Source organism: Labrus bergylta, chromosome 3, assembly GCF_963930695.1.
Source record: "Labrus bergylta chromosome 3, fLabBer1.1, whole genome shotgun sequence".
Taxonomy (NCBI): domain Eukaryota; kingdom Metazoa; phylum Chordata; class Actinopteri; order Labriformes; family Labridae; genus Labrus; species Labrus bergylta.
This window is the reverse complement of record NC_089197.1, coordinates 9,389,122-9,413,810: the sequence shown is the minus strand read 5'-3', so window position 1 is coordinate 9,413,810 and position 24,689 is coordinate 9,389,122. Positions and strand designations below refer to the sequence as shown.

General features: G+C 40.8%; 1 protein-coding gene across 2 annotated transcripts in view; it reads left to right on the top strand.

The window, feature by feature from the left end:
* The first annotated feature begins 3,695 nt into the window (after positions 1–3,695).
* The window catches only part of pacsin3 (protein kinase C and casein kinase substrate in neurons 3), a 35,342-nt gene continuing 14,348 nt past the window's right edge, over positions 3,696–24,689 (top strand). The window contains exons 1-7 of one of the 2 annotated variants that reach the window (XM_020640145.3): positions 3,696–4,343; positions 10,563–10,626; positions 20,772–20,872; positions 21,698–21,854; positions 22,026–22,261; positions 22,761–22,916; positions 24,429–24,604. In XM_020640145.3, the coding sequence (XP_020495801.2) occupies positions 20,819–20,872; positions 21,698–21,854; positions 22,026–22,261; positions 22,761–22,916; positions 24,429–24,604 (779 nt within the window). In that variant the 5' untranslated portion in view covers positions 3,696–4,343; positions 10,563–10,626; positions 20,772–20,818. The remainder of the gene's footprint in view (positions 4,344–10,562; positions 10,627–20,771; positions 20,873–21,697; positions 21,855–22,025; positions 22,262–22,760; positions 22,917–24,428; positions 24,605–24,689) is intronic. The other variant, XM_020640146.3, reaches the window with a different exon arrangement.

Here is a 24,689-nt window from a genome sequence, read left to right as displayed (position 1 = left end):
TCGTTGCTAAATATTTAGTTTATATTCTATATATTTAGCTTTGATTATAAATATTTACAATCTTAGCTAAATATTTAGAATGTAAACTAAATGTTTAGAAACGTAGCTAAATATTTAGAATTAGGACATGTATTTTTAACATTTATATATAACATTTAACATTTAGATAAAACATTCAACATTTAGATATAATATTAAATATTTTTATTTGCCAATTAAATTATCTTACATTTTTATTCACAAAAGTAAATATGACAAAGTTCACAAATATTTCTCTAAATGTGAATAAAAAGTGATTTTTTTTAGGGCTAAATGTGGAGAAATGTTGTTGTTATTTATAGTGTGCGTAACTTTACAATCGGCGCCCCATAAACGTGTCATAAGGAACTGTACGGTTTCTGTAAAAACACAAACTTTCTTGCATGTTTCATGACTGGCTAGCTGTGTCAGGTAACTCCAACAGGCTGTGTGACATCAGTGGTGTAGTGCAGCAGGTATACAGAGACTTATCTTTCAGCCTCCATAGGGTATATACCCACTTCCAAATCCAAATATTCTGGAGCTGCATTTTTTTCCCTAGGATGTTGAAGGGATGACCCTCCCTACTCTGTCTCAAATCCAGTAGGCTAAAATAATCCACCATAATTCTGAAGACTAAAGTTATTTTTTATTGTCTTTTCTTTGACAGAGGACTTTGCGACGGCCTCTCGCTGCCAGTGTTCACCGAACTGCCCGGGCACTTAGAGTCAATGTCGCAACGCAGGTCACCAAGAAGATGGTATCTGTAGGCACACAGGTTCCCCACCCTTCATATACAAGCTCCATCGGGACCCAGCTGTCATATAAGAAGCTGAAGCATGTGAGGAGTAAAGGTCTGTATGTAATATTGACCACAATGGAGTGTATGCTGTATGGATTAATTTCTGACACTGTAATATTTTGATTTGCATCCCATCATCACAAACTAAAAGCTGTCATGTTTTTGTGCTTAATCAGGTACTCAGGCCACAGTTTCCTGTTTCAGTGTTGGCACAAAGACCACCCCTCGAGTCTTAGGGTTTCCACCATCCTCCAGACCAGTAAAGGGTTCTGCTTCTGTACCTGGTGCTAGACCTGCCAAGAGGCCTTGCCTAGATTGTTTTGAGGAGAAGGAGGAGAGCATGATTAAAATCCAGCAGGCACCCAAGTCCACATGTCAGCCAGGGGAGTCTTTGACAGAACCATCGCAAGTGAGGTAAGAGATGTCGATAGTGAAATTTACTGAATCTTATATTTTGCTCATGATTTTTTTCCGACCCGCTCATAGTGAGATAAAATCTACGACTCGTCACAATGAGCCTAAATACAGGGTCCTTGAGAGCTGCCTCAGAGAGCTCTTCCAGACCTGTCCATTGTGCAAACAACACTGTGACGTGCAGCAGCAGAAACCCGGGACCTATGTGACCTTCACTCAACTATGCCCCAACTGCCAGTATACAAGAAGATGGCAGAGCCAGCTGATCCGAGGCAGCACACCTGTTGGAAACTGGCAAAAGTCTGCAGCATCCTTGAACTAGAAAAGATATTTTATGATGTCAAAGTTTTACACAAGAGGAAAATAATTTGATTTAGGCACACACATTAAAACAAGCTAATAGCATTTGCTCTGCTTTGTTGTCGGATCTGCAAAGCCATAAATCTATGTGACATCTTCAGGAGGCATTCAAGGGTGTATCTCTAATCTGCTATGAATCACAAATGGAAGAAGGATCAAGGGACCACGCCTCAGGATCTGAAACAGAAAGGCAAAGTTGCATCGGTAACCACTCCCTTTAAAACTATAATGACTGACATCCTCTAATGAATCAACACCAACCATGAGGTCGTGATGTTGGACTGAATATCAACATTTCTGTGATTTGGTTGTAGAAAAGAATCCCAGAGGTGCTGATGTTCAGTCTAACATCATGATCTTTAGTGTGGTTTTGTTTTTAAAGTTGCACAAGCAGCAAATTTAAGTAAAAACTATTTTCTTTTTTTCGCCCCCACTTGTTTCCCTATTTTTTATTTTTACAAATATGTCCGACAAATTTCTGCCTTTAAGTGCTTAATAGTACTAAGTACAGCCTGATCTTTTAATAGGCTGAGCCTGTATGCAAAGCATTTCAATGAGAAAGCAGAGTGGGAACAGGCGAGGACTACTAAGGGCAAACCAGTCTCGTTTCCAAGCCGGTCAAGACAGAGCCGACATTCAGTAAGTATAAAAATTGTTTTATTTTCTATTAAAACAGTAAAAAAAAAAAAATATATCAATCAAAACATTATTTACATCATCAATATTTCCATTTTCCACATACTTGGAAGAACTGAAGACAAAGCCGTCCCAAAAAGGAACTGTGTGCTCAGTTTGGCCAGACGAGGTCATCACAGGGCACATGTCCCATGTCCCATGTCTTTGTGAATGTTGTAAATTAATATCTTGTGTTTTTCCTTGTAAATTAGAAACTAAAATTGTGTGACTTACAGGGGATGATACGAATCGTTTTAATACATTAATAGAACAACTTTGGTAGCGTGATGGTAAAACATACTGTCCTCTATTCTCCTCCTGTGTTATACATTTTTGGAAGTCAATATGCATTGAGGCCTTTCAGTTCTGTTGTACAAGTTACAGTACTCAGTTGTAGAGTGTTTGATTTTGTCCCAAGGAGGCGCTGTTTGTAAGTCAACTTTTATTTTACTGCTCAGTGCAAAGTTTAAATGCTGATTTACATCAACTTTAAGAAGTTGCAGTGTCGAGAGGAGAAACTGTCCAGGAATTTAATAAATATGTTTTATTACATTTTCGACCAAGTGAATGTGTGAAATGATAATAAAAGTAGTTTGTTCTGTTTTTTGACATATTAAGTATAAATTAAATGATGAGAAATAGGTTCAAATACAATTCTTTGAAGTTTCGACTTAAGTCTCAAAATCGTATTTCAATTTTATTGTCCACTTTTTTCTCTGCATTTCTTCCTTTTTCTCAAAGTGCACAATGACAGAAAATCTTCCTCCTCTCATTATTTATTTATCACATCTGACCCTAATCTTCCATACTCTTTAGTAGAATATATAGTTTTTAGTTTGTGTTTAAAAGCATAAATACTTTCAGATCCTCTCAGATCCACCAGCAGACTACTCCAGCAAAATAATATTAAAAAAACAAAAACCACTTTATTCTGTTGACTTGTTTGCAATCAAGCCCAATATGGTTTACCTACTGTGTATGTCCTATTTTTATTTATTTATACAAGTTTATTTCATTCATAGACCAGTCCAAACAATTAAATACGAACATAAAATCTCAAATCTTGAATGAAAATGAGCAGAAAGATTAAAAAGCGTATATAATCTGCCCCCTTATTTTGGCAAAGTGCATAATGACAAAAACCTTCTTCCTCAGTATTTATTACTCATGTGGCCCTAATCCTATTCTGTACTCTTCTGTTGAATAGATGTGGTTTCAGTTAATGTTTAAAAGCATCAATACTCCAAAGTCCTCCGGCAGACTGCTCCAGCAACGTGTATATAATAACGTTTTTTCAGCAAACTTGTTAAAATTGCATATTCAATTGACGTATTTCCAATAATTAATTGTGTTAAATACGTTTTTCCTGCAGTCCCTGAAGGCAGCAGACAGTGCAGGGCTAAACCATGTGCAGATCCTCCGGCAGACTGCTCCAGCAAAATGTATAATGAGGTTTTTCAACGAACAATTGACTTGTTTACAATACGGCCCATTGTGTTACATGCGTTTTTCCCACAGTCCCTGAAGGCAGCATAAAGCCGCGCAGCAGACAGTGAAGGGTTAACCTGTGTAATAGGATGAATGGATATTGTGGCTGAGCAGCATCTGATTACACACAGACGCCAGTAGGCACCGGAGGGGGGACGACACGTATTATCTACCAGCCGAAACTGCTTCTTAACCCCTTCAGAAGAACACAAACATTTCTCTTTGTTTCTCAACATTTCACTTTGGGAATTAAAAACTTTTTTTTTAAACCGAAGCGAGAGCAAAGAGGAGCGGAGGCGATCTTTGTCGGGGAGGAGGAGGAGGAGGGGGGGGATTTCTTCGCTTCGGGTCGGATCTTGTCATCGGATAAATGGCTGAGGGGGACCGACGGATGACTGCGGAGGAAACTTGCAACATGTCGCAGTTTGTCGAGTCTTAAAAGACTGAAGAGCTGCTGTGTTTTCTGTATTTATTCGAGGAAGAGACACGTCTGAATTAATCTCTGATCGAGGACAGACAGACAGACAGACAGAAGCTCCTGCAGGAGTTTAGTCTTGTTTTGTTCCTCCAGGTTGGAGAGAAACAGGTAACACACCTCACCTGTCTGCAGCTACCACATGCTCACCCTGTGGAAGCTTGTAAACACGATTAAATCTATATGTATGCACGACTAAGTTTACAACATGAGCAATTTTACCAACTCCAATGTGTCTTTGGCGACGAGTATCAACAAATGTGAAATACTGTCATTAGGCTGCTAAACTAACCCACAGTGAGCAGAAATGTTTACAAGCTTCCCCAGGTTTGAATATAGATTGTTGATATCCCCTTTGTTCATTTTTTTTATATCATTTATGGAGAAACAAGCTTAAAAACATAGCCCTGAATATGACAATATATTTATTTTAGTACAGGAGAAGTTTGTGTCCATGCAGAAAGCTGAAGGTGAAACCCACCTGCACACATGTCAGCTTACAGGTATTTTATAAGATGCTGCTAGCTTGTTTTGTTGCCCCAGAGTTCACATAATATGTTGACACATTTTTATTTATTCATCAAAATTCTGAATTGGGGTCATTCTCATCTTCCAGAGGGTTTTAGTTCATTTTAAAGGTGCCTAAAGGGGATTCTGACCACTAGGGGGCAGTAGCATAGCCCCCCAAAACATAGAAATATTAACCTTATGTTGATCAATGACTGCATATTCAATAACTGCATTTTCTAAATGAACATTTGAAAATGTACTGTCAGTGTAGCATTAAAGCTTTCTGAACTTATATTATTTTTACGCCGTTTTCAATATAAAACCAATGCAAAAACAAATCTGAAACCTTTACTTATTCTCGAAAGGACATTGAAGTGTCCCTCGTTTCCAGTTCTGTCGAGGGCGAGCAAAAACACAAGACATAATCAATTACAAAGACAATAGAAATCAATCCAAACACAATTAAAGTGCTGTTCAGCGTTTTTCAGCGCTCAGCATCCTGAGCACTTCAGTGTCAGCTGTTCTTTTTGCCGCTGTGTTCACAGAGCACTCAGTTTTAAAAAGTTCAACGTTAGGGTACTGCACTCGTCAGTGTCACCTCTCCTTCACTGACCAAACAGAATCAAGACGACCGGCGGGTCTTCTGATGTCGGCTTTGTCAATAACAATGTTGGAGAAGAAACTAATCTGACTCGTCATTTTCCAGGTTGAAACTTGCTGCTAATGCCAGGACACGATGCCTTCACATTACTGTCTTTCGTAGGAAAGCAAATATCAAGTACACAGTGCTATTAAATCAAAGCTGTCCTTGACTCCTTACAAAGTGAAGTGGAGGTTAACTTTGGTAACCTAGCAACAGTGAATGCTGGTGAGAAGAGCTCTGAAACTGAGGTCGTGGGCGCTGCCAGGGGAAAAAAAAGAAAGAAAAACGTTGATAATTTTACTTTAATTTGAAGGAAAACTCCGGAAACACTCAATACAAATAAAATATAGCAGGAGGTTTTATGTTGAACGCTAACAGACAAACCCAGTAGCATCTAATGGTTGCTAAAAAGCTGCTGCTAGCTTGCAGTGTGTTAAGTGGACACAACGTTATGAAATCATCTCTAACCACTAAAGGTTTCTTCAGATTATTAGAGGTGGTCTGTTTGCTAATAATCTTTGCGGGGAGTCTTGAAGTTTCTGATAAGCAGCAGGAATACAGCAGGATTCATGAAGGGGTGGGGCAGGCAGGAACTTAGCTTCAGCTGCAGGCTTCAAATCCTGCCAGGCAAGAGGAATATCATAGAAACATGAAATATTCAACACTGAAGGACGTTTACTCCCACACAGTCTGCTGTAGCTCTTCTCTGGTTGGCTCGCTCGTCTGCTCATTAAAATCCAGAACTAAAGAAAGTCGCACCTGACGGTTTCAGTTCATTGTGGGACAGTGAGAGTATTCAGGAACAACCTCCATACAGGCTCCATGGCAGAATAGACTCCATTGTCAATTCATCAAAATATTCCTGTTTATATAATCTGTATGTGGCATCTCACTGGATGTGCATCTCGTGTGCAAATCTTGACATTTGAAAGTTATAATTAACCCAAAAGAGCCGCTAAAAAGCAACCCGCAAGGTGCAACAAGCTGCTCATTTGTATTTACCAACTTTAAAAAGACTTAAAACACGACTCATAATTACATGAATACAAAAATATGAAGTTTGAAACGATGAACAAAAGTCACTTAAGATTATAGAAATTAAATCAAGAGAGACAAAGTGGGGGTCGGGACCTCCTGTGGGGTCGCAAGACACTGAGAAGGGGTCACGAGAATTCTTCTAAAACATATTAGAATGAAAAAAAAAAAACAGCCAAAAATTGCATATTTTAACCATTATATTTAATAAAAAAAACTAGTTGAAGACTGAAGAGATTACTCATGTTCTGCTTCTTACAATTAGTTACGAAATTAATGTTTAGTAACTAATTGTTCTAATCACAGTGTTTGGATAGGCCAATAAGTCTGCCCTGGCTGTGCACAACGCTAAATGTTTTAACCACCTCCATGGACAGTGGGTGGTCCCCATTCTCTTGTACCTATTTTAGGGGGGTCATGGGCCGAAAAGTTTAGGACGCCCCGGCATAGAGGAATCGTTTCAGTTAATTCTATGATGTAGTCTCCGTTGATTATTGTCTTCATTAGTTGTCTTGTCTAAGAAGAATTGTGAAATATGTCCAACAGCTGCTTCTTTGAGAGCAAGGAGACAGCAAGGTTTTTTGTCGGAGTGTCATTAAATATAATTCACTGTACGATAAAGTAAAAAATTAAATCCTGACGTTTGAGAGGCCATCCAACGATTGACTGGAAAATGATGTGAAAAAGAACCGAATAGTCTCAGACTGTTGATCAGTTAATTGACTTCAGTTTCAGATATACTCCCAAAGAAACCTGCAGTTAGGAACCTTTTATTGAAGAGGACATATTATCTCCCTTTTCCACCTTTTCAAACAGTCCCCCTGTGGTCTGAATGAAACATCTGTGCTGTGCTTTGGTCAAAATATAACATGAATCAAGCACCAGAGGAGGTTTGTGACCCTGTATAAACCAGCTCTCTCAGAACGCTCCGTTTTGTGTCTCTTTAAGCGAGTATTCCCCGTAGACATCACTCCTCTGTAGCGAGAATAAAAATGGCAGACCTGCACAAAAGATTGGTCTAGTCTGGGGGTGGAGTCCATGGGTGGAGATACCAGGGGAGGGGAGGGTTGTTTTTTTTATTTACCAGAATCCCACTGTGACATCACAAGGAGAGCAAATTTGAAATGGAACATTTTCCCCTGTGTTGTAAGACTTAGGCAGACCACAAACAAAGGACTGGATGAGTTTAATTAACATGTTGTGGGTCAGTAGACTCTCAGGTTACCCAAATAAATGTTCAAAAACACTGTACAAGTGGATTTTCATAATATGTCCCCTTTAAAGCTCTGATTCCTCCGTTTATTTAAATCCTGGGTGTTCTGCGTTGCATTTCTAGACAGCAGGGCTTAGGTCTGTCATTCTGGAGTCAGATGTGGACAGCAGGCCGAGCAGGTTCTGGGTTAATCTCTGCGAGCGATGCACTGCAATACAGCAGATTGTGCCAAGCTGGGCCATGCCAGAGTCCTGCTTTTGCAAAGTGCAGAGCTGAAAGAGCTGGCATGGAGAAGCAGCATGGCCTCACTGATGTGGTTGTGGTTGGAGAAGAACTGGGAGAGCAGCTGTGTGTGTGTGTGTGTGTGTGTGTGTGTGTGTGTGTGTGTGTGTGTGTGTGTGTGTGTGTGTGTGTGTGTGTGTGTGTGTGTGTGTGTGTGTGTGTGTGTGTGTGTGTGTGTGTGTGTGTGTGTGTGTGTGTGTGTGTGTGTGTGTGTGTGTGTGTGTGTGTGTGTGTGTGTGTGTGTGTGTGTGTGTGTGTGTGTGTGTGTGTGTGTGTGTGTGTGTGTGTGTGTGTGTGTGTATGTGTGTATGTGTGTGTGGGAACAAGGCTGAGTTGTCCTTTTCTTTCAGTCTCTGGTCTGCTGCTGAACTCCGCCTCTCTGTGATCTGCTTTCGTTTTTATGTTCTGTCCTTGTCCAGGCTTTTCCAGAAGTAGAGGAGTACAATTTCAGAATTATTCAGAGTGTGAAATGTTGACATAACTGCTTACAGGAACGGCAATTACAACTGAGATATATAAACAAGGCCAAATTCTGCTACGTCTGTGAAATGAAAAGGATAATGTATGTCTTAATTTTGTACTTAAGGCACAATTGTTGGTGCTCAAATGGGATAGGATTTTGTTCAAGCATGTCTTCTTGCACGCTTTGTCTGCCCTCTCATTCATTAATAATGTCTTAAGAAGCAGCTTGTGTTGGTTTTGCATTTTTCATTGTCAGGTTTTCTAATTGAAAGCATCCATTGTGTTTGTTATGAATGGAGCCTGAGAGGGTTCTTGGCTCTGGCATCTTAACAAACGTTTCAAAAATGTTCACTCTCATGTCTTTGAACATGATCAGAAGTACTGATGAAAGGATTTACAGTCAATCATCTTGTACTAAGTCACTTGTGTGGTCCTATAAACCCCTTGGAGACTGACCTCTCTCTCTGTCGGGTTATTGTTTTTCCCTTTGTCCTGCTTAAATTAATCTCAAATACAAACGATAAGAGCTACAGCATTTATTCTGGCAGCAGAAAGCTCAGACTTTTAACTTCCTCATGAACACATTTTGAGTTTGTTGTTGTCATCCTAAAGTTAAAAAGGTTTGGTGTCTTTAGGACAGTGGATAGAGTCAGAAATCAAGGAGAGAGAGAGAGTGGTGAATGACATGCAGGAAAAGAGCCACAGGTGGGACGCCCGCTTGGAGGACTACAGCCTCCATACATGGGGCGCGCTATAACCTTATTTTTATTCTTTTTGCAATAGAACATTAAAGCTTCGTCTTTTGCATCATCATTTTATCTTTCTTTGACGTACAAGAGAAAAAACTAGAGCTTGATTGATTGATTGATTGATTGATTGATCGGGCAGCTGACGATATCGGAGACAGTATCAGTATCGGCCAATTTTATCTCTGATATGTGCCGATATAATCAGGTTTATTCAGTTTAAGTTAATTATTTATTTTATGTAGTTTTTATTTGACTAATTTCTAAGTAAACATTTGTGTTTCAGTGCTCTGTTGTTATTCTGGCCGATAAAGGAATTTGTTAAACTGTAAACAAACTTGTCTTCATTATATATCTTTTTCACAAGTGTTTGATAAAAGCCTTTGAGGGACTAAACAACTCAATATGTGTGTAGCTATCTGTAAACATCGAAGACAGATCTAAGAAAGATCACAATATGCTGTTTTGGTATCTGCATTTTTTCTCTCCCTATTATCGGCCTCAGAAATCTCTTATCTGTCGGACCTGAGAAACAACACATTGTGAAATCAGATCTGGCTGTGGTATGTTGTTGTTCAACCTGTTAGACTTGATCCAAAATGTAAACTATTAAAGCAAAGTTATACTTTACATCATTGCCAGACCGTTGTGTTTCACAGGTTTAGTTATACAGTATATCCCAATTATCCCACATTTCTAATGCAGATTAAATTAACTAAATGTTTTAGCAATCTGCTCATTGAAACGGAAAATGACCCAAACTTGAAAAAGAGTACTTTTTTTGTGAGAGTTGAAATTATTTCCCAAGTGTTAAATAGTGTTTTGTTCATTTTTTACATTCAGAATAATTTGGATAAATATGTTCAGTTTGATATTTCAGCAACATCTGTAGAAAAAAAAAACATTTTTGATATTAATGATGCAGTTATATATAATGTATATATATATGCATATATATATGATTTATTGTCTCGACTGATCGTTCTGGGAATTAAAAACTCCTCAGAAATAACCCATCAATAAGCAAAAAATACCAATGCGTGGACTGGCAGCTTATTTTTACTGCCCGGTTCGGAGGATTAAACGGGACACTCCCTTCCCACCTCATCGCCTGGGCAGGTAATTTTAGAGGTGTGAGCTAACTGCTCTGACCTTCTCTAATAGGGGCCGCTGCTCTCTGACTGTTTCATTAACCGTCCTCTCCCTGCTCCATGTGTGGCATTTCACCTCCACTCCCAGAATGTGCCACCTTCCAGCCTGCAGAGCGCCTTATAACAGACCACTGGCTCAGCGCCGCCTGAACACTGCCGGTGTGCTGCGGGAATCTAACCGCATGCTGCTCTGCTGTCTAACAAACCTCTCTGTGTCCTTCTTTTGCTTTTGCCTCCTGAGGGATCTTCCTCTCTCTCTCTCCCCGTCTGTCCCTCTGTGTCTCTCAGGCCCGTGGAGACAGAGTGTCTTCTGTTTGGACATCTGTCCATCTCTGTTTTCATCTTTAATAAGGTAAGTTCTGCTGACACGGTGGTGTGCAACATGTGGTTTGTGTGCTGTGTCTGTTATACATGTCCTCTTCATAACCATCTTAATGTGCTCCCTTTATTACAACATGAACTGTTAGATTTGAAACGCTGCATTTAATGTTCAGGAAGGTTCTTCCTGTGTGATGCATCCAACATGTAGACTAACCTCGGCCTGGGCGTTGTTCATGATCAGGGTAGGATTGTGATTATATTGATGTTGAATGATGATGAACTCTGGACATTTTTTGCCTAATATAAATGGCCGTTATGCACAGTACTTATAACGTACAGGTAGTAGACTTGGTGCAAATATAACAATAAATAGACCTTAATAGAAAAAATAAAAAACGATGTTAATGTATTTGTTTTATTGTTCATGCAGATAGCTAAGGGCTAGGATTGCTAGTGTCAGCTCGGCTCTCAGCCCCCTAATCCACACAGAAGTACACCAGAATGAGTTCAGCTTTTTAAAAATGTATTATTAGGAATAGTCACTCTGCTAGTTTGTTTCTGAGAGGAAGAGACCTTTGCAGAAAATGCAATAGAAACCTGCACAATGACAGAAACTAAAGGAATCCAAATCCTCAATCTGAGCTCATGACGTCGTTGGCTGCTCGTCTGGTAGCCACTCCAGATGTCCTTGACACAGAAGAGCTTTCGGGAAACCCTATTCTTAAACATGACGGTGCTTTATTTGTTTGTTTTGACAATTTTTGAATGCCCTTAATTTATTGATGTAGTTTAAAAGCGTACTTCTGAATGTGATTGAGCCTGAACTAAAACATATCAGACCAATCTATGAAGTGAGAGGACTTACAGTAGCACCAAGTCAATGGTCTATTTGTCCCGCCTTTCTTGGATTGCAGATTTTCTACGTTGTCTCTATCTATCTGAGTTTTGTATGTAGTACAAAAATGGCTGCGGTTGTGGTGGCAGATGATTTCTATTTTTTTGGGGGCTGCTGCTTCATCCAGCTGCAATATCTGTCATTCTTCTGGCACCAGCACGCTAACTGTGCAGAGTTTTCCCTCACTCTTCACTCGGCAAGTTTAGCTGTTGTTATGACACCAGGGAGTGAGGGGAGCAGTGAGAATGAAGTCATCCTGTTTGCATTTCAGTGAAGCTTCAGCTGCAGCTCAGCCACACACACTGTGGTGCGTTGTAAAAGGCACAAGGCCAAATAAAAACAGTGTGTGGTAGAGCTCATCCAAGAAGTGATTATCCTAAAAGACTGCAGCAGCAATGAACTTTTGTAAGACAGATTTTATTCCCTGAAGTACCTCTGTAGCCATTCTAAGGGACTTGTACTTGTCTATCTGAACAAAGCATGATAGTGGCTTTCAAAGTAGACCATAACAGGTTTTATTTTTGTCAATAGCAATCATCTTTTTGAGCTTTTTTCGTTTTCCTCCTTCAAACAGAGTCTCTTATTTCAGTAAGAGACACAGCAGTCTCTCAGGCTCCAACACACAGCCAGCTGTTGGCACGGAAACAGAATCTGAAGCCCAAAAAAAAAAAAAAAAAAGTATCTCAGAGTGTTTTTGTGTATAGATGTTTGGAGCCTCCAGGCCCTGATGTGTACACTCTGAACCTCTGCTGGAATGCAGACGTGCAATAGCAGAGGAGCTTATAGACTCACACTCGTGGTGGCCTCCACGTGCCCGATATGTAGATCCATGAAGACGGAGGCTGGTTGCAGGGGAAACTGTTGCTGTACATTAATCAGATTAGTGATCGTGGGTTTTCCAGTGGAGCTTATGAGGTCTGGACCTGCCTCTCTATCCGTCACTCCCTCAGCTGGTCTCTCCTCCTCCTCTTCACTGGCCTGACCCATTTCTCTACAAACCACAACTTGGATCTCCTTCTGTCTCTCTATCTCTCTGTACCATCACCCACCTCTTTCGCAGGCCTTTATTACATGCACATATCTCAGTGTTGTGGATTCAATTATGTTCACAACAGAATGTCGTGTTTCAGATCCCCATTGTGCGCCTGAATTGATACGTTTGGTTGATTTAAGGATGATACAACTAAGTCATAAACTATGAAATTAGTCACTCTGTGCATCTAATGGGAAATCACTGAATCAGCTCATATTTTCCCAGTGTTTACCGTCTTAAAAAGGGCTTTTTGTGCCTATCAGCGATTTTTATTCTGCTGTCATGCTGAAATAATCTGGTGAAAATGAGAAACATCACAGCTATTTATTTATTGCATGGAAGCTTTTTCTTGTTTAGTATACCAGCATGCTTTTAGCATTTAGCTCAAAGCAACACTGTGCCTATAAGTAAAGACTCAAAGAGGGTATAGCATGTGTGCACTCTTAGCTGTGCGAGCTAAAACAGAAGCTTGAATAGCGCTGCGTTCAGGAGGTGGATTCAGGAATCGTTGTGTAAATCCACTCGTAACTGTTCTGCCATTGCGGAGGCAAACGCTCTGATGGCATTTCTCTGGTGAAGATGGGAGATTACTTTCCAATTTTAATCCCCTGTGCAAGCTGCGATTGGCTCAGTGTTGGGGTCAGAGGGGGGCACATTGTGCAGATCACCTGATCTTTCTTTTTTTAATCAATGAACATATCACAGATGGGAGGAGCGATAAGAGGTCTAGAACCGGGCTAAGGGTCAGCGCACAAACACAAAAACAGTTGGTATTTTTTGTGAATGTTATTCGATAGCTGATTCTTTATTTTGTGCACCAACACACTTCTACTTCAATTATCAGAGCTTGACAAACCTGCTCCCCTTGCCCTTTAATCTGTTGGGTTGCTGTGTTACAGAAACCACATCAGACCTCCTCCCCTTTCACGCTGTCCTTCTGTCTTTATTCTGAATGCTTTGGGTCCCTATTCCACTTTTCATTTTCAACACTGAAGTGGTGATCAGCATCTCCTGTCATTGCTTTTGTCTTCCAGTCTTTCCTGGCTTCATTTTCTTCCATCACTTTTCCCTTCTTTGAACGCTCCTCCTGTTCTCTGTCGGTCAGGCCTGACAGTCTGCTGCCCAGTATTGGATCAAGCTGTAGCCTTTGCATACCTCTGAATGGCTAAAAGACTCAGTCTAAAAGAGACCAGGCACTGTATGACACACACATGTTGGGACAAACTGTGAGGGACAATGTTTTTGAAGACATTTTTTGATGATTCTTGGGTATTTTCTTGCAGTCGGAGAGGCTCCTTCAGATGTTGTAAAAGTGGAATCTGAGTCAGTAGTTGTTCCCAGATCTCCAGGATTGTTTGATGTCCTTGGTGGTGTGTTTGTTGAGGGTGTGCATGGTTAGACCAAGAAGACTGAACTGAAGTTCACGATCAGTGATGAGGAATGTAAACATCCTCGTAGAGCTCAGCTCACACAGAGCCATGGGAGGGATGATGGGTGTATCATGGATGATCCGCATGAATCCAACACTCAGCTGACCACCAGCTCATGCCAGAGGTCTAAGCCCCAACCAAAGGCTCAACTGATATTCTAAATAATGAATTGGGATTGCATAGTCATATTTTCATCAACATCTCCAAAAAAGTGTCTACTGTACGCTGCTAATATTTACTTACTGTCTGTAGCTGGTCAGTTTGAGGGATGCCTCAATTCCCCAAATAAATGAATTGATTTAAATTTCCACTTTAACATTTATATCAATCAATACAAGTACATATAAAGCACATTTAAAAATAGTGATGTATATTTAACTGACCTATTTATATTTTACGTTGACTCAGCAGATTACTTTAATGGAAAATGCTAAAAGCCTCAGTCAAGGATCCCTGTTGTTTCTTGAAGGCTGCTATATGCAGTGCCTCTTGCATTTTGCCGTGTTGGCTTTTTGGATGTACTTTTGTATTTTGTCTTTTTACTGTCTTGTTCTGCCTTGCCGCAAAACCAATCGCCCTCTGAGGACAAATAAAGTTCAAGTTGAACAGCAAGAGCTGTACAGAATAAAGCTAGATTACAGAATGTTATAAAATCATATACAAGTTAAAAACGATAACAGTGATATAAATCCTGTTGATAAAAGAAAAGAGCTGAAGTTAAACCAAACATGCAGAATGTGCCGTTTGGACACTCTGAAGTAGGCCCAATGAATGTTGCAATTTTAGATTTAGAAATGTAGGATATGCTGATATTGTCGATCAGCATATAAATAGGAGAGATTCTTTTTTTTTTTTTTTTAAAGATTTTTTTTGGGGGCTTTTTCGTGCCTTTAATACAGAGACAGGACAGTGGATAGAGTCGGAAACCAGGGAGAGAGAGCGGGGAATGACATGCGGAAAGGGGCCATGGGTGGAAGCGAACCTGGGCCTACCGCTTGAGACGAGAGTCTCAACACATGGGACGCGCGCCCTAACCATTGCGCCACCAGCGCGCCCCTAGGAGAGATTCTTTGGAAATGTATAAACACATTCAGAATATGTGAATATGTCCCTCGGTTGGGTTTTTAAAGTGATTTGTGACACAGAGCCTCTTCCATTTTCACGGTCATTTCTGCTTGTTGACTCTAACCAGCCAATAGTTCACACATCTAGTTTTAAATGTAGTGTGCATCGTTTTATGACTGTATGTTAACGGATTTTTTTGTGAAATCATCGTTTTCACAAGTTGTGTAGACAACAGTTTAGCAGAAATATCATCTAAATCAGAGTAAGAGCTAAAACAGTTGTTATGACATTACTGTTACAGATTGATTCTTATGGAGAAAACAAAATGTTACCGCATTGATGACTTCAGGAAACAAGTCAAATGCATTATATTATTATAAACAGGAGACATTTACAGTTCTGGTGTTTCTCTGTCATGTTTGCATGGTGTCTCCGAAATCGCAAATGAAACCTACAAGTTAGCTCTGCTGTGTCATCCATCATATGTTTTTACATGACATCAAAAAATGCAGGTCAATGTGTAGTTGTGTTGTTACTCTAGCTCTCCTGATCGCTTGAGTAGGTAGTCAGACTCGTGGTAGGTGTTACTGTTTGATGAACGACTATTTATCTGCTCCGCTCTCGTCGACATTGTGTTATTATTTTAAAATGAGCTCTATCTGTTTATTTTTGTCACTCAAAATGATTAAAATAGTAAGATTTGTTCTGGCTGTAAAAAAAACAGACTTTGTCTATGTATTCACGTTACTGATGTCTGATTTGATTTTAGTAGCTGCAGTAAGATAGTTGGTTCAGTTTGTCTTGGCTCCATTTTCCATTTTGCTTAAGAGTACTGCGGTCATGTTGAATTACACTCAGGCTACTGTATCCAGCTAACAAGGTCTGTCTCAGACAGCAGAGAGTCTAATCCCTTCACTATTGGCTGTAGTTACCATGTGACTGCTGAATACAAACATGCAAACTCACTCCTGAGTCTATCTCAGTGTGATCTCACGACTTAGCAACTAGAACATAAACAAACAAAAATGTATTAAAGGTGCTTTACTTACCTTTGTGTTTCGTGATAAAAAAAGGAGCACAATCTGAAATGGAAGTTTTCCCCTTTCTTTGGAAACCAGTTTATACTTAATAAATATTTACAGATTATTTACTAACATCTGAAATCTAATAACAGAGCTTTTTAGTTTTGCTTGTATAGAACTATAGAGGTGTGTATCGTCTGCATATCATTCTACCTGAATAGCATGCTTAAGACAGAAATATCAGTGGGCCACAGGCTGAACCTTGGGGCACACCCAGAAAAAAAAATACCACAAAGCATAAAAAAAGTATATATAATAAGAGAGCTTTGTTAAAATAACAAAAGCCTTAAACGACAGGTAGTTTCAAGAAGAACTAAAAGTGCTGTCTTTAAAAGAGGAAGGTTTTCAAAATGGATACCATACCGTTTTTTGAGCCTCTTGTTTTGTTAAGGCTGTATGCACAAACTTACTCTGCATAGTTTTTGTCTGAATTACAGAGAGTTGTGAGATTAAGTCCTCATCACCTGTTACATTTGTTTTATAGCAGCTTGTGTTTGACCATGGCAGTGTTTTGTGTAAGAATTGTGTCTGCTTTCTATCAGGGAACATGCAGCACTTCTGGTGTTGAAATCTAGCTCTATGTTAACTTTTTACTGTCAGCGCCTGCACACCAACCAGCAGGATTTTACACATTAAAGCAGCAAACCTACGAACTGTCAATGAGCCGCACCCAGATACTCACACACGCACGCCAACACTCTGCTGTCCTGTAGGATTTAAGAGCAGTAATTAGTGATCCATGGTGAAGTACATTTTCTCATACTCTCTCATGTTCTGGCATGCCGGTGGCAGATACCGCTGCTGCTAGCATACTTGCCATTTCCCTGTGACACACACACACTCTGTGATATATTGCCTTCATCAGTCCATGCAGTTTGAAGAAAAGATAACAGCACTGATGTTTGCAGGTGATTAGCTGAGGTGTCTTGAGAGGTGTAATGTCCCATAGTGTTGTTGAACATCAGTGTTTTGCTAATCTGTAATGTCACCTATCGCCTCAGACACAGCTAGCAGAAGCATTTCACACCTGTGAGTACAAGCCTTGTGTGAGCTTGTTGCACAAGTAGATACCACCTTTTGCATTCTTGTATCCTGGGCTTACTGTGGTGTTTATTTAGACTCGCTCCCACATTGTTCCCTGAAGGTCACGCCAAGCAGCATACTGTTCCTTTCTGCGTCTATCGTACCACCGACATGCTCAGAGAGCTCAAATATTCTTCTCTTATTTTGGGAGTGAGCTAGTTATCTACAGTGAGAGAGAACGTTGTGAAACACAGGGAGGAAGTGGGAACTCCTCACAGTCCTGTCAAGTCAAGCCTTGCTCTAAATCAGTATCTCAAACAAACAAAATTAAAGTGCTTTAAAGTGACAGATCTGTAAAAATGTATTTAAAAAATAGGTATAGCTTATTCTACTCTGCTTTAAAAAGTGTTCTGGGAAAATCTATGTTAGATACTTGTGTTTTTTTTCCATTTAAATTTCAAGCATGTTCACAAATGTAGTACACAGTGTTAATTTGACAAGTTATGACTATAAAGGTTCATTAACAACCTTATCTCTGTGGCAAAGATGAGACGCTGTTGAGCTAAAAACAGATCTTTTATAATAAAAACTGTGATGACGCGTATGTTTTGTTTTCATTACCGCGACGAGACAGAACTAAAATGTTAGTGGTGAGCTATCCGACTTCTTAACTGTCTGTCAAAGTATGAGAAACATTCTTGTAGACTTTTTTTCCCTCTAGTGGTGGGTGGCAGATCCCCTTGATCTAACCCGGGCATACTGGTGATGACGCCAAAAAGGACAGATATAGGGACATTATTTACAAATTCAATAGAAAGGAAAATGCACGACAGTGTAGCTAGAGATAAAAAAACATTTCGATTTAAAGTTAAGACATTTTATTGACTAAAGCTCGACAAAAATCTTTTGTTGCTATCGACTAAAAGTAGACCAAAACTTTGAAGGGTGAACATGACTAAAATGTGACGAAAAGATTTTAAAGACTAAGACTTTTATCTGCCAAATCTTACACTGTACATAGTGGAGATTGTTGAGCTATAGATAGAATAAACAAGTGTTTGTCTCTTTAATATTTGTTTGTAGTGCTTTAATCCGATGTTTAAAGACATCATCTGTGTCACCAAATATAACCGTGACATACAGTATACCTTCTTGTTTTGCAGTAGAGTTTATAAGCAGTTAAAATACAACGATGACTGTACTCCTGTGAAGTTGAACTTGTGTAGCGTCAATCAGCGTTGACAATAGACCGAGTCGAGCAGCATGGCTCTTGTTCAATGGAGACAGAAAAGATCACTGCTCACAGTCAGGACTGGAGGACTGGCATGCTTCCCCCCAGGTTGTTGTCTGGAAGTTAGTTTGGCCTTGAAACAGGGTTTTGTCCAATGGGAGTGCAGCTCGGAGGAAGTCCATGTATTGAGAAGTCGGGTCACAATGAACTTTTCCCAGGGTTCATCAGAGGAGGTCCCCTCAGGACACAATGAGTACAAATTAACTCAGTGTAATTTACCTTTGTGTTGTTAGATGAGAAAATATCCATACCAACAAAATGAATACTTGCAGTATGGATGGAATTATATTTGTTTGCACAATGCAAAATGTTAAATTTAATAATCACCTTTACTTGATCTAAAAAGGATTGTGTTATTTTAGACAATTTAATCTAAAGGAGTCTAAAGGCTTGGGTTGAGTTTTTAGCCCTGAGCAGCTACACTATATTGCCTTTCTTAGTACTCACTGATCAAGGATTTCCAAAATGAGTTGGGACAACTACTCATAAACATACATTTTAATTATTTATAAGAAAACTCCATGGGGCACCTTAAGGGGAACAGTACTTGTCCTCTCAGAATTGATAATTGAGTACTTTAAATCCTAGTTTTGGATAAAAAGGGCAGTTCAACATTTCTTCTTCCTGTGAGTTATTATCTGGAGGATTCTCCACAAATGTTTGTGCATCTCCTCTCTGATGAATGAGGTCCTTTGTGGAAGAGCAGGCCGGGCTGACACAGATTCCTGCCTCAGTAATGGAGCGGATGAGTGAGACAAGGATAACACTCACACACACAGTTCATTTGTGTTCAGAAGGAAAATTGGGCAGCAATGTGGAGAAAACAGCCCTGTGGGCAGAGAGAGGGGAATACTCTGAAGCTTTCTGTGTCGACTGACGTGGAGCTGCAGTTTGCCAGAGGCTGAAACTGTACGGCCGAGTATAGTCGAGCTGTGAGACTGGAAGGTCACGAGCTTGTGAACATTTTCTTAACAAATGTCTTTTAGGGAAATGTTAAAGAAATGCCTGACCCCTCCACAAACACTGATTGTATTTACTTAACGTTTGTGTCACACTAACTATATTAACAGTAGGTTGTTTTTTATTTATGATGTGTAGACTTTGTTTTGCTTTCTGTGCTATTATTTGGAAGCCTTCAGTTTGGTATTTTGGTCGTCACAATGTTGTTGTTTTCTTCTTCTTTTGGAGCTAAGAAGAAGAAGAAGCCGACATTCTTCATTAACCCCTTTTAGAAATTCAGTTTTTACACTCCTTTTTTTGGAACATGCTACACACACATAGGCCAGAGAAAACACAAATGCAAAAAACATGATGCTCTGGACATGAACTGATGGCCTCGTGGTTAGGTAACGCCCCACGTACAGAGGATATTCACCTCAGAGTGGGCGGCCCAGGTTCAAGTCCGACCTGTGGCTCCTTTTCCAGCACGTCATTCCCCACTCTCTCTCTCTTCTTGATTTCCTGCTCTATCCACTGTCCTATCCAAATAAAGACATTGAAGCTCCAAAATAAAAAATGTAGATATTAAAAAAAGAGCTCCTAAGAGGGTTTGATACCTTGCTCAAAGGCCCTTCGCCAGTGCTCTTAAAGTAAGCTGGCACCTCTTCAGAAACCGGTCCCATTTCCATACGTTAGTCCGTACAGGGACTTGAACCACCAACCCTCTGGTTCCCAACCGAAGTCCATACAGACTGAGCAACTGCCGCCCCAAGAAGTGAACATATGTGAGCGGTTAGCCCAGATAGAGAGGTCAGATTGGCTTTTGAAGGTCAGGTTACAGCTGACTGAATGTACAAACACATTCTTATCATTTCTGTATTGATTTCTGCTGTATCGTTGTTCAAATTCAATATCGGGATCCAGTGAAAGTGCCACACCTTTGGAGAATTGTAGTGTGTAGTCCGTATCGCTCTCATTTAGCAACTTTTACATGATTTCAAAAGAGTGCCTTTACAGAGTTGATCCTTGATTTGACGAGTTGAGCCTTTAAAAGCCTGGACGTGTCTGCCCCTGCCGCACAGATTTTTTTTTTTACATTTTTCCTTTTGAGAGAAAAACGGGCTTCTCTTAAGTTCTGTGTTTGGACCTAATGTTCATAAATTACTGGATTTCCCCCCGGGGATAAACAAAGTATTTCTGATTCTGGGCTTGGTCCACATCAGATTCTGTTGTTTCTGCTGTCCTTACTTCCCTTCTCTTATCCTTCTTCTAATCAGTGAAACATCATGACATGGTTACGTAACTCTGTCATGTAAAAGTGTTCCTGCTGTATTTTGAAATGTTCAAAAACACTCTGATTTAATTCATGTTTTCCCCTCTCTCTCTCTCTCTGTCTCTCTCTCTCTCTGTCTCTGCAGTCTTTTTCATAGCCGCCATCATTCGGTGCTGTAAGTCCGACCCCAATATGTCTTCTAATGGGGACCTCAGCGAGCTGGGCAGCTCTGACAGCTTCTGGGAGGTACAGTATCTACACACACCACTTTATACCACAACTTAACAGGAGAGAGAGATAACTCTAGATATTTAGATAATACCAGGACTGATGAGACTTCATTACATTCATGGCTGCTTTGTCAAGTATCTTATCGAAATGCACACTTTAACAAGGATGGCTTCAAGTTAGCATTATGCTAACCTTCTAAAATGCTTATCTGCAGCAATTTAGGGGTCAGTGTTTTGCCTAAGGACACTTCAGCATGCACAGAACCATCAACCCTGTGATCAGTGAAGGAGCTTCTCCTACTACTGAAACACAGCCACAGCCGCTTGTGTGACAAAATGAGCAAGTTATTAAACTGACAACAAATAAGAGACAAGTCTGTATAGTTTACTGAGTTATTTAACAACATCAGATCCATTTAAACTCCATTAAACCCTGAAATATATCCCTACCTGGCTATTAGACGAGCTAAGAGGAGCATCTGTAGGTCAAAGCTGGCAGATGAGGCAGCATTTCAGTGTTTGTTGTTTAAATAGTGACAGAGACAAAATAATGAGTCCCTGCTGACTGACCGCCGGCTTCACAGCCCGCCATCTGGGAAAACTACAAACCTTCAGCTCCACTCACTCTCTGATCTGTCTGTCCTCTTTCACTCCTCCCTCTATTTCAGTGTTAGATATATCATCAGGAGTCTGCCAAACATCCTGCCGGGTCGACATGCTAACATCTGCCACACTGTTATTAGCATGGAAGTGACATGCATTGAACTGACACACCAACTGATATCAGTTTAGTCTGAGTCGTTAGTTTTATATTGTATCTGTGTTTTGTGTTCCTCTGCAGCCGGGGAACTACAAAAGGACGGTGAGGAGGATAGACGATGGCCACCGGCTGTGTAACGAGCTGGTTAGCTGCTTCCAGGAGAGAGCAAAGATAGAAAAAAGTTATGCTCTACAGCTCAGTGACTGGGCAAAGAAATGGAGGGGAGTCGTAGAGAAAGGTGAGGAGAAAAAAAACATGAATCATATGGGATATAAATACTGCAGCAGAGCATTCATATTCAGCAAGTTAAAAGAAACTACATGTCAGGATTGACAGGCATTTAGACAAACCAACCACTAGAAGGATCTGCACTAAATGGGATTTTTTTAACGACTGTTTCTTGTCTCAGGTCCTCAGTATGGTACGCTGGAAAAAGCGTGGCACGCCTTCATGCAGGCGGCCGACCGGCTCAGCGAGCTGCATCTGGAGCTGCGGCAGCGGCTGGCCGGCGAGGACGCGGCGAAGATGCGAGACTGGCAGAAGGATGCATTTCACAAGCAGATGATAGGAGGCTTCAGGGAGACAAAGGACGCGGACGACGGCTTCCGCAAAGCACAGAAACCCTGGGTCCGCAAACTGAAAGAGGTGAGGGCTGCTGGAGGGGTCTCTGAGGTCAGTCAGTGGCATGTCAGTGATGCTTAAGTGGATTTTTAGTTGACATGAAGGGTTAACTGGCAGTTTTTGCAGTACCTATATGGTCTCTTGTTACTGTACCTTCAACATTTAAGAAAAAAAGTATTTTTAAGTAGGCACACATCAGCTCAGTACCTGGGAGTCCTTTCGTCCCATGTCTTTTCCCTAAATAATCATGCTTGTCAATAATATGTTAAATGTTTAAAAGTGAATTAAGCTCCTCATCGGATAATTCCATCAAATATGTCAGCAAGCGAACAGGACTCCAGTTTAAGAAATGTAACAAGGTGTGGTTTGTGTAACTGACGCTGTATTGATTACAATAGCCCATCAAAGAGTTTCATTGTGTGTGTGTGTGTGTGTGTGTGTGTGTGTGTGTGTGTGTGTGTGTGTGTGTGTGTGTGTGTGTGTGTGTGTGTGTGTGTGTGTGTGTGTGTGTGTGTGTGTCAAGGTGGAGTCCAGCAAGAAGACCTTCCATCAGGCCAGGAAGGAGGAGTGGACGGCGGTTACCAGGGAAACGCACGCCAAGGCCGACCCGACCAAGTCACAGGAGGAAGTCCGCAAATACACGACCCGGGTGGAGCGCTGCAACCAGGAGACCGAAAAAGTACAAAACACACACACACACACACACACACACACACACACACACACACACACACACACACACACAGTCCCCAGCGGAGCTCCTCTTGGAGCAGTCTGGGTGTGTCAGCGAGTCCAGAAAAACATACCTGTGTGTGTGTTTCACTTCTGAAGCATGACCAGGCTTGTCTCCTGCGTTCTCTGCACAAACTCAAAGAGCTGCAGGTCCTGAAGAGGGAAACGATCGACCAAAAACAGGGAAATCCTGAGACCCAAACAACCAAGAAACCAAACAAAGGACGTGAAATCCAATATCATGAATCATGTGGTAGTTTCGGGGGGAAAAAGGCCTCCTTTACTGAAAGGGTTGTGAAAAAATCTCAGGTCGTTTTCACTTCAGTTGTTACAAAAAGTACCAAAGCTTTAAAAAACGACTGATCTACAGTCATATTTTCAACCTACCTCTGCGATGAGCAAAAGAAAGTTCAGGGGTAGTCTAGTGAAGTGAAGAGAGTTTGTGTTTGTGGCATATTTTATTTTAAAAGCCACTCTTACCCATCAGGTAATTATCTGTCGACCTTGTATGCCTCTGGGAGTGATGGCCAACGATATCCAAGAGAGGATCGCTAACAGCGCTAACTTGCAGATAGCTTTTTAAAGATTAAATTAAGGTAAAGTGTCGCTTGGTGACCAGATGTCTTCTGGGATTGCATTATAATTCCCTTTGCTCTCCAAACAAAAAGTGAAGTGACTGAATGATACTAGTGAAGCTAGAAAATGAAAAACCACAACACGTCCGATACCAAAATCCAGTCCTGTGCCTGCAATCTGTAAATATAGATTATTAGTTAGGTGCACGTTACGACTGGGGATGTGATCAAGAAGAGTCATAAAGCCCGGTGCACACTGTTCGATTGTATAGAAGTGGTTGGTGGATTGTCAGCTCACACTGAACGAGTGAATCATTTCTGTCGCACAACAAAAGCTCACAATGTACCACTTGAGAGTGCACACTGTTCGAGTGAAATCCGGACGGGAGCATTCACAGTTGTCAATAGATATGAGTATCAGTTGTTTCATATGCACGCCTCAGTTATGCTCTCTCTCTCTCTCTCTCTCTCTCTCTCTCTCTCCTGCGTGGACATCATCTGACTGGGCCATGATCTGTCGTCGTGCCTCAGTGTACACTGCACGACTAATGACGCAAGACGGGCTGAAATTTGTCCTGACTTCAAAACCTTTTCTTTTAAACCAAACTCAAAAATGGTGTCTAAATCACCTGGCTTGATACTGAGACATTTATTTCATTAAAGCTGTTTAACTCAGCTCAAACTGTCACTGCAGCTCTCTCTTGTATTAAGTCGTTGGCAGTGTTTATATAGCCCACTACCCGTGCAGACATCACTCTTAATATTTTCAAGCCCTCTGTAGACGGAAGCACAGGAACACTTCTTACTGTATTTGCAGGGTGACAGGTTTGTGCAGTAGCTAAGCATGTGGTCTCTCTCTGTGTGTGTGTTTGTGTGTGCTTCAGGCGAAGGATCGCTACACGAAGGCGCTGGAGGAGCTGAACCGCTGTAACCCTCGATACATGGAGGACATGGAGCAAGTGTTCGACCTCACGCAGGAGGCCGAGCGGAAGAGGCTGCGCTTCTTTAAAGAGCTTCTGCTGGACATTCACACCCACCTCGACCTGTCCAGCAAGGAAGGGTAGGACAGACCTGCACACACATACACACACCTTCACAAACATCAGAAAAAGAGAGAGGGCGATCGTTTGATTTATGGTCGATGA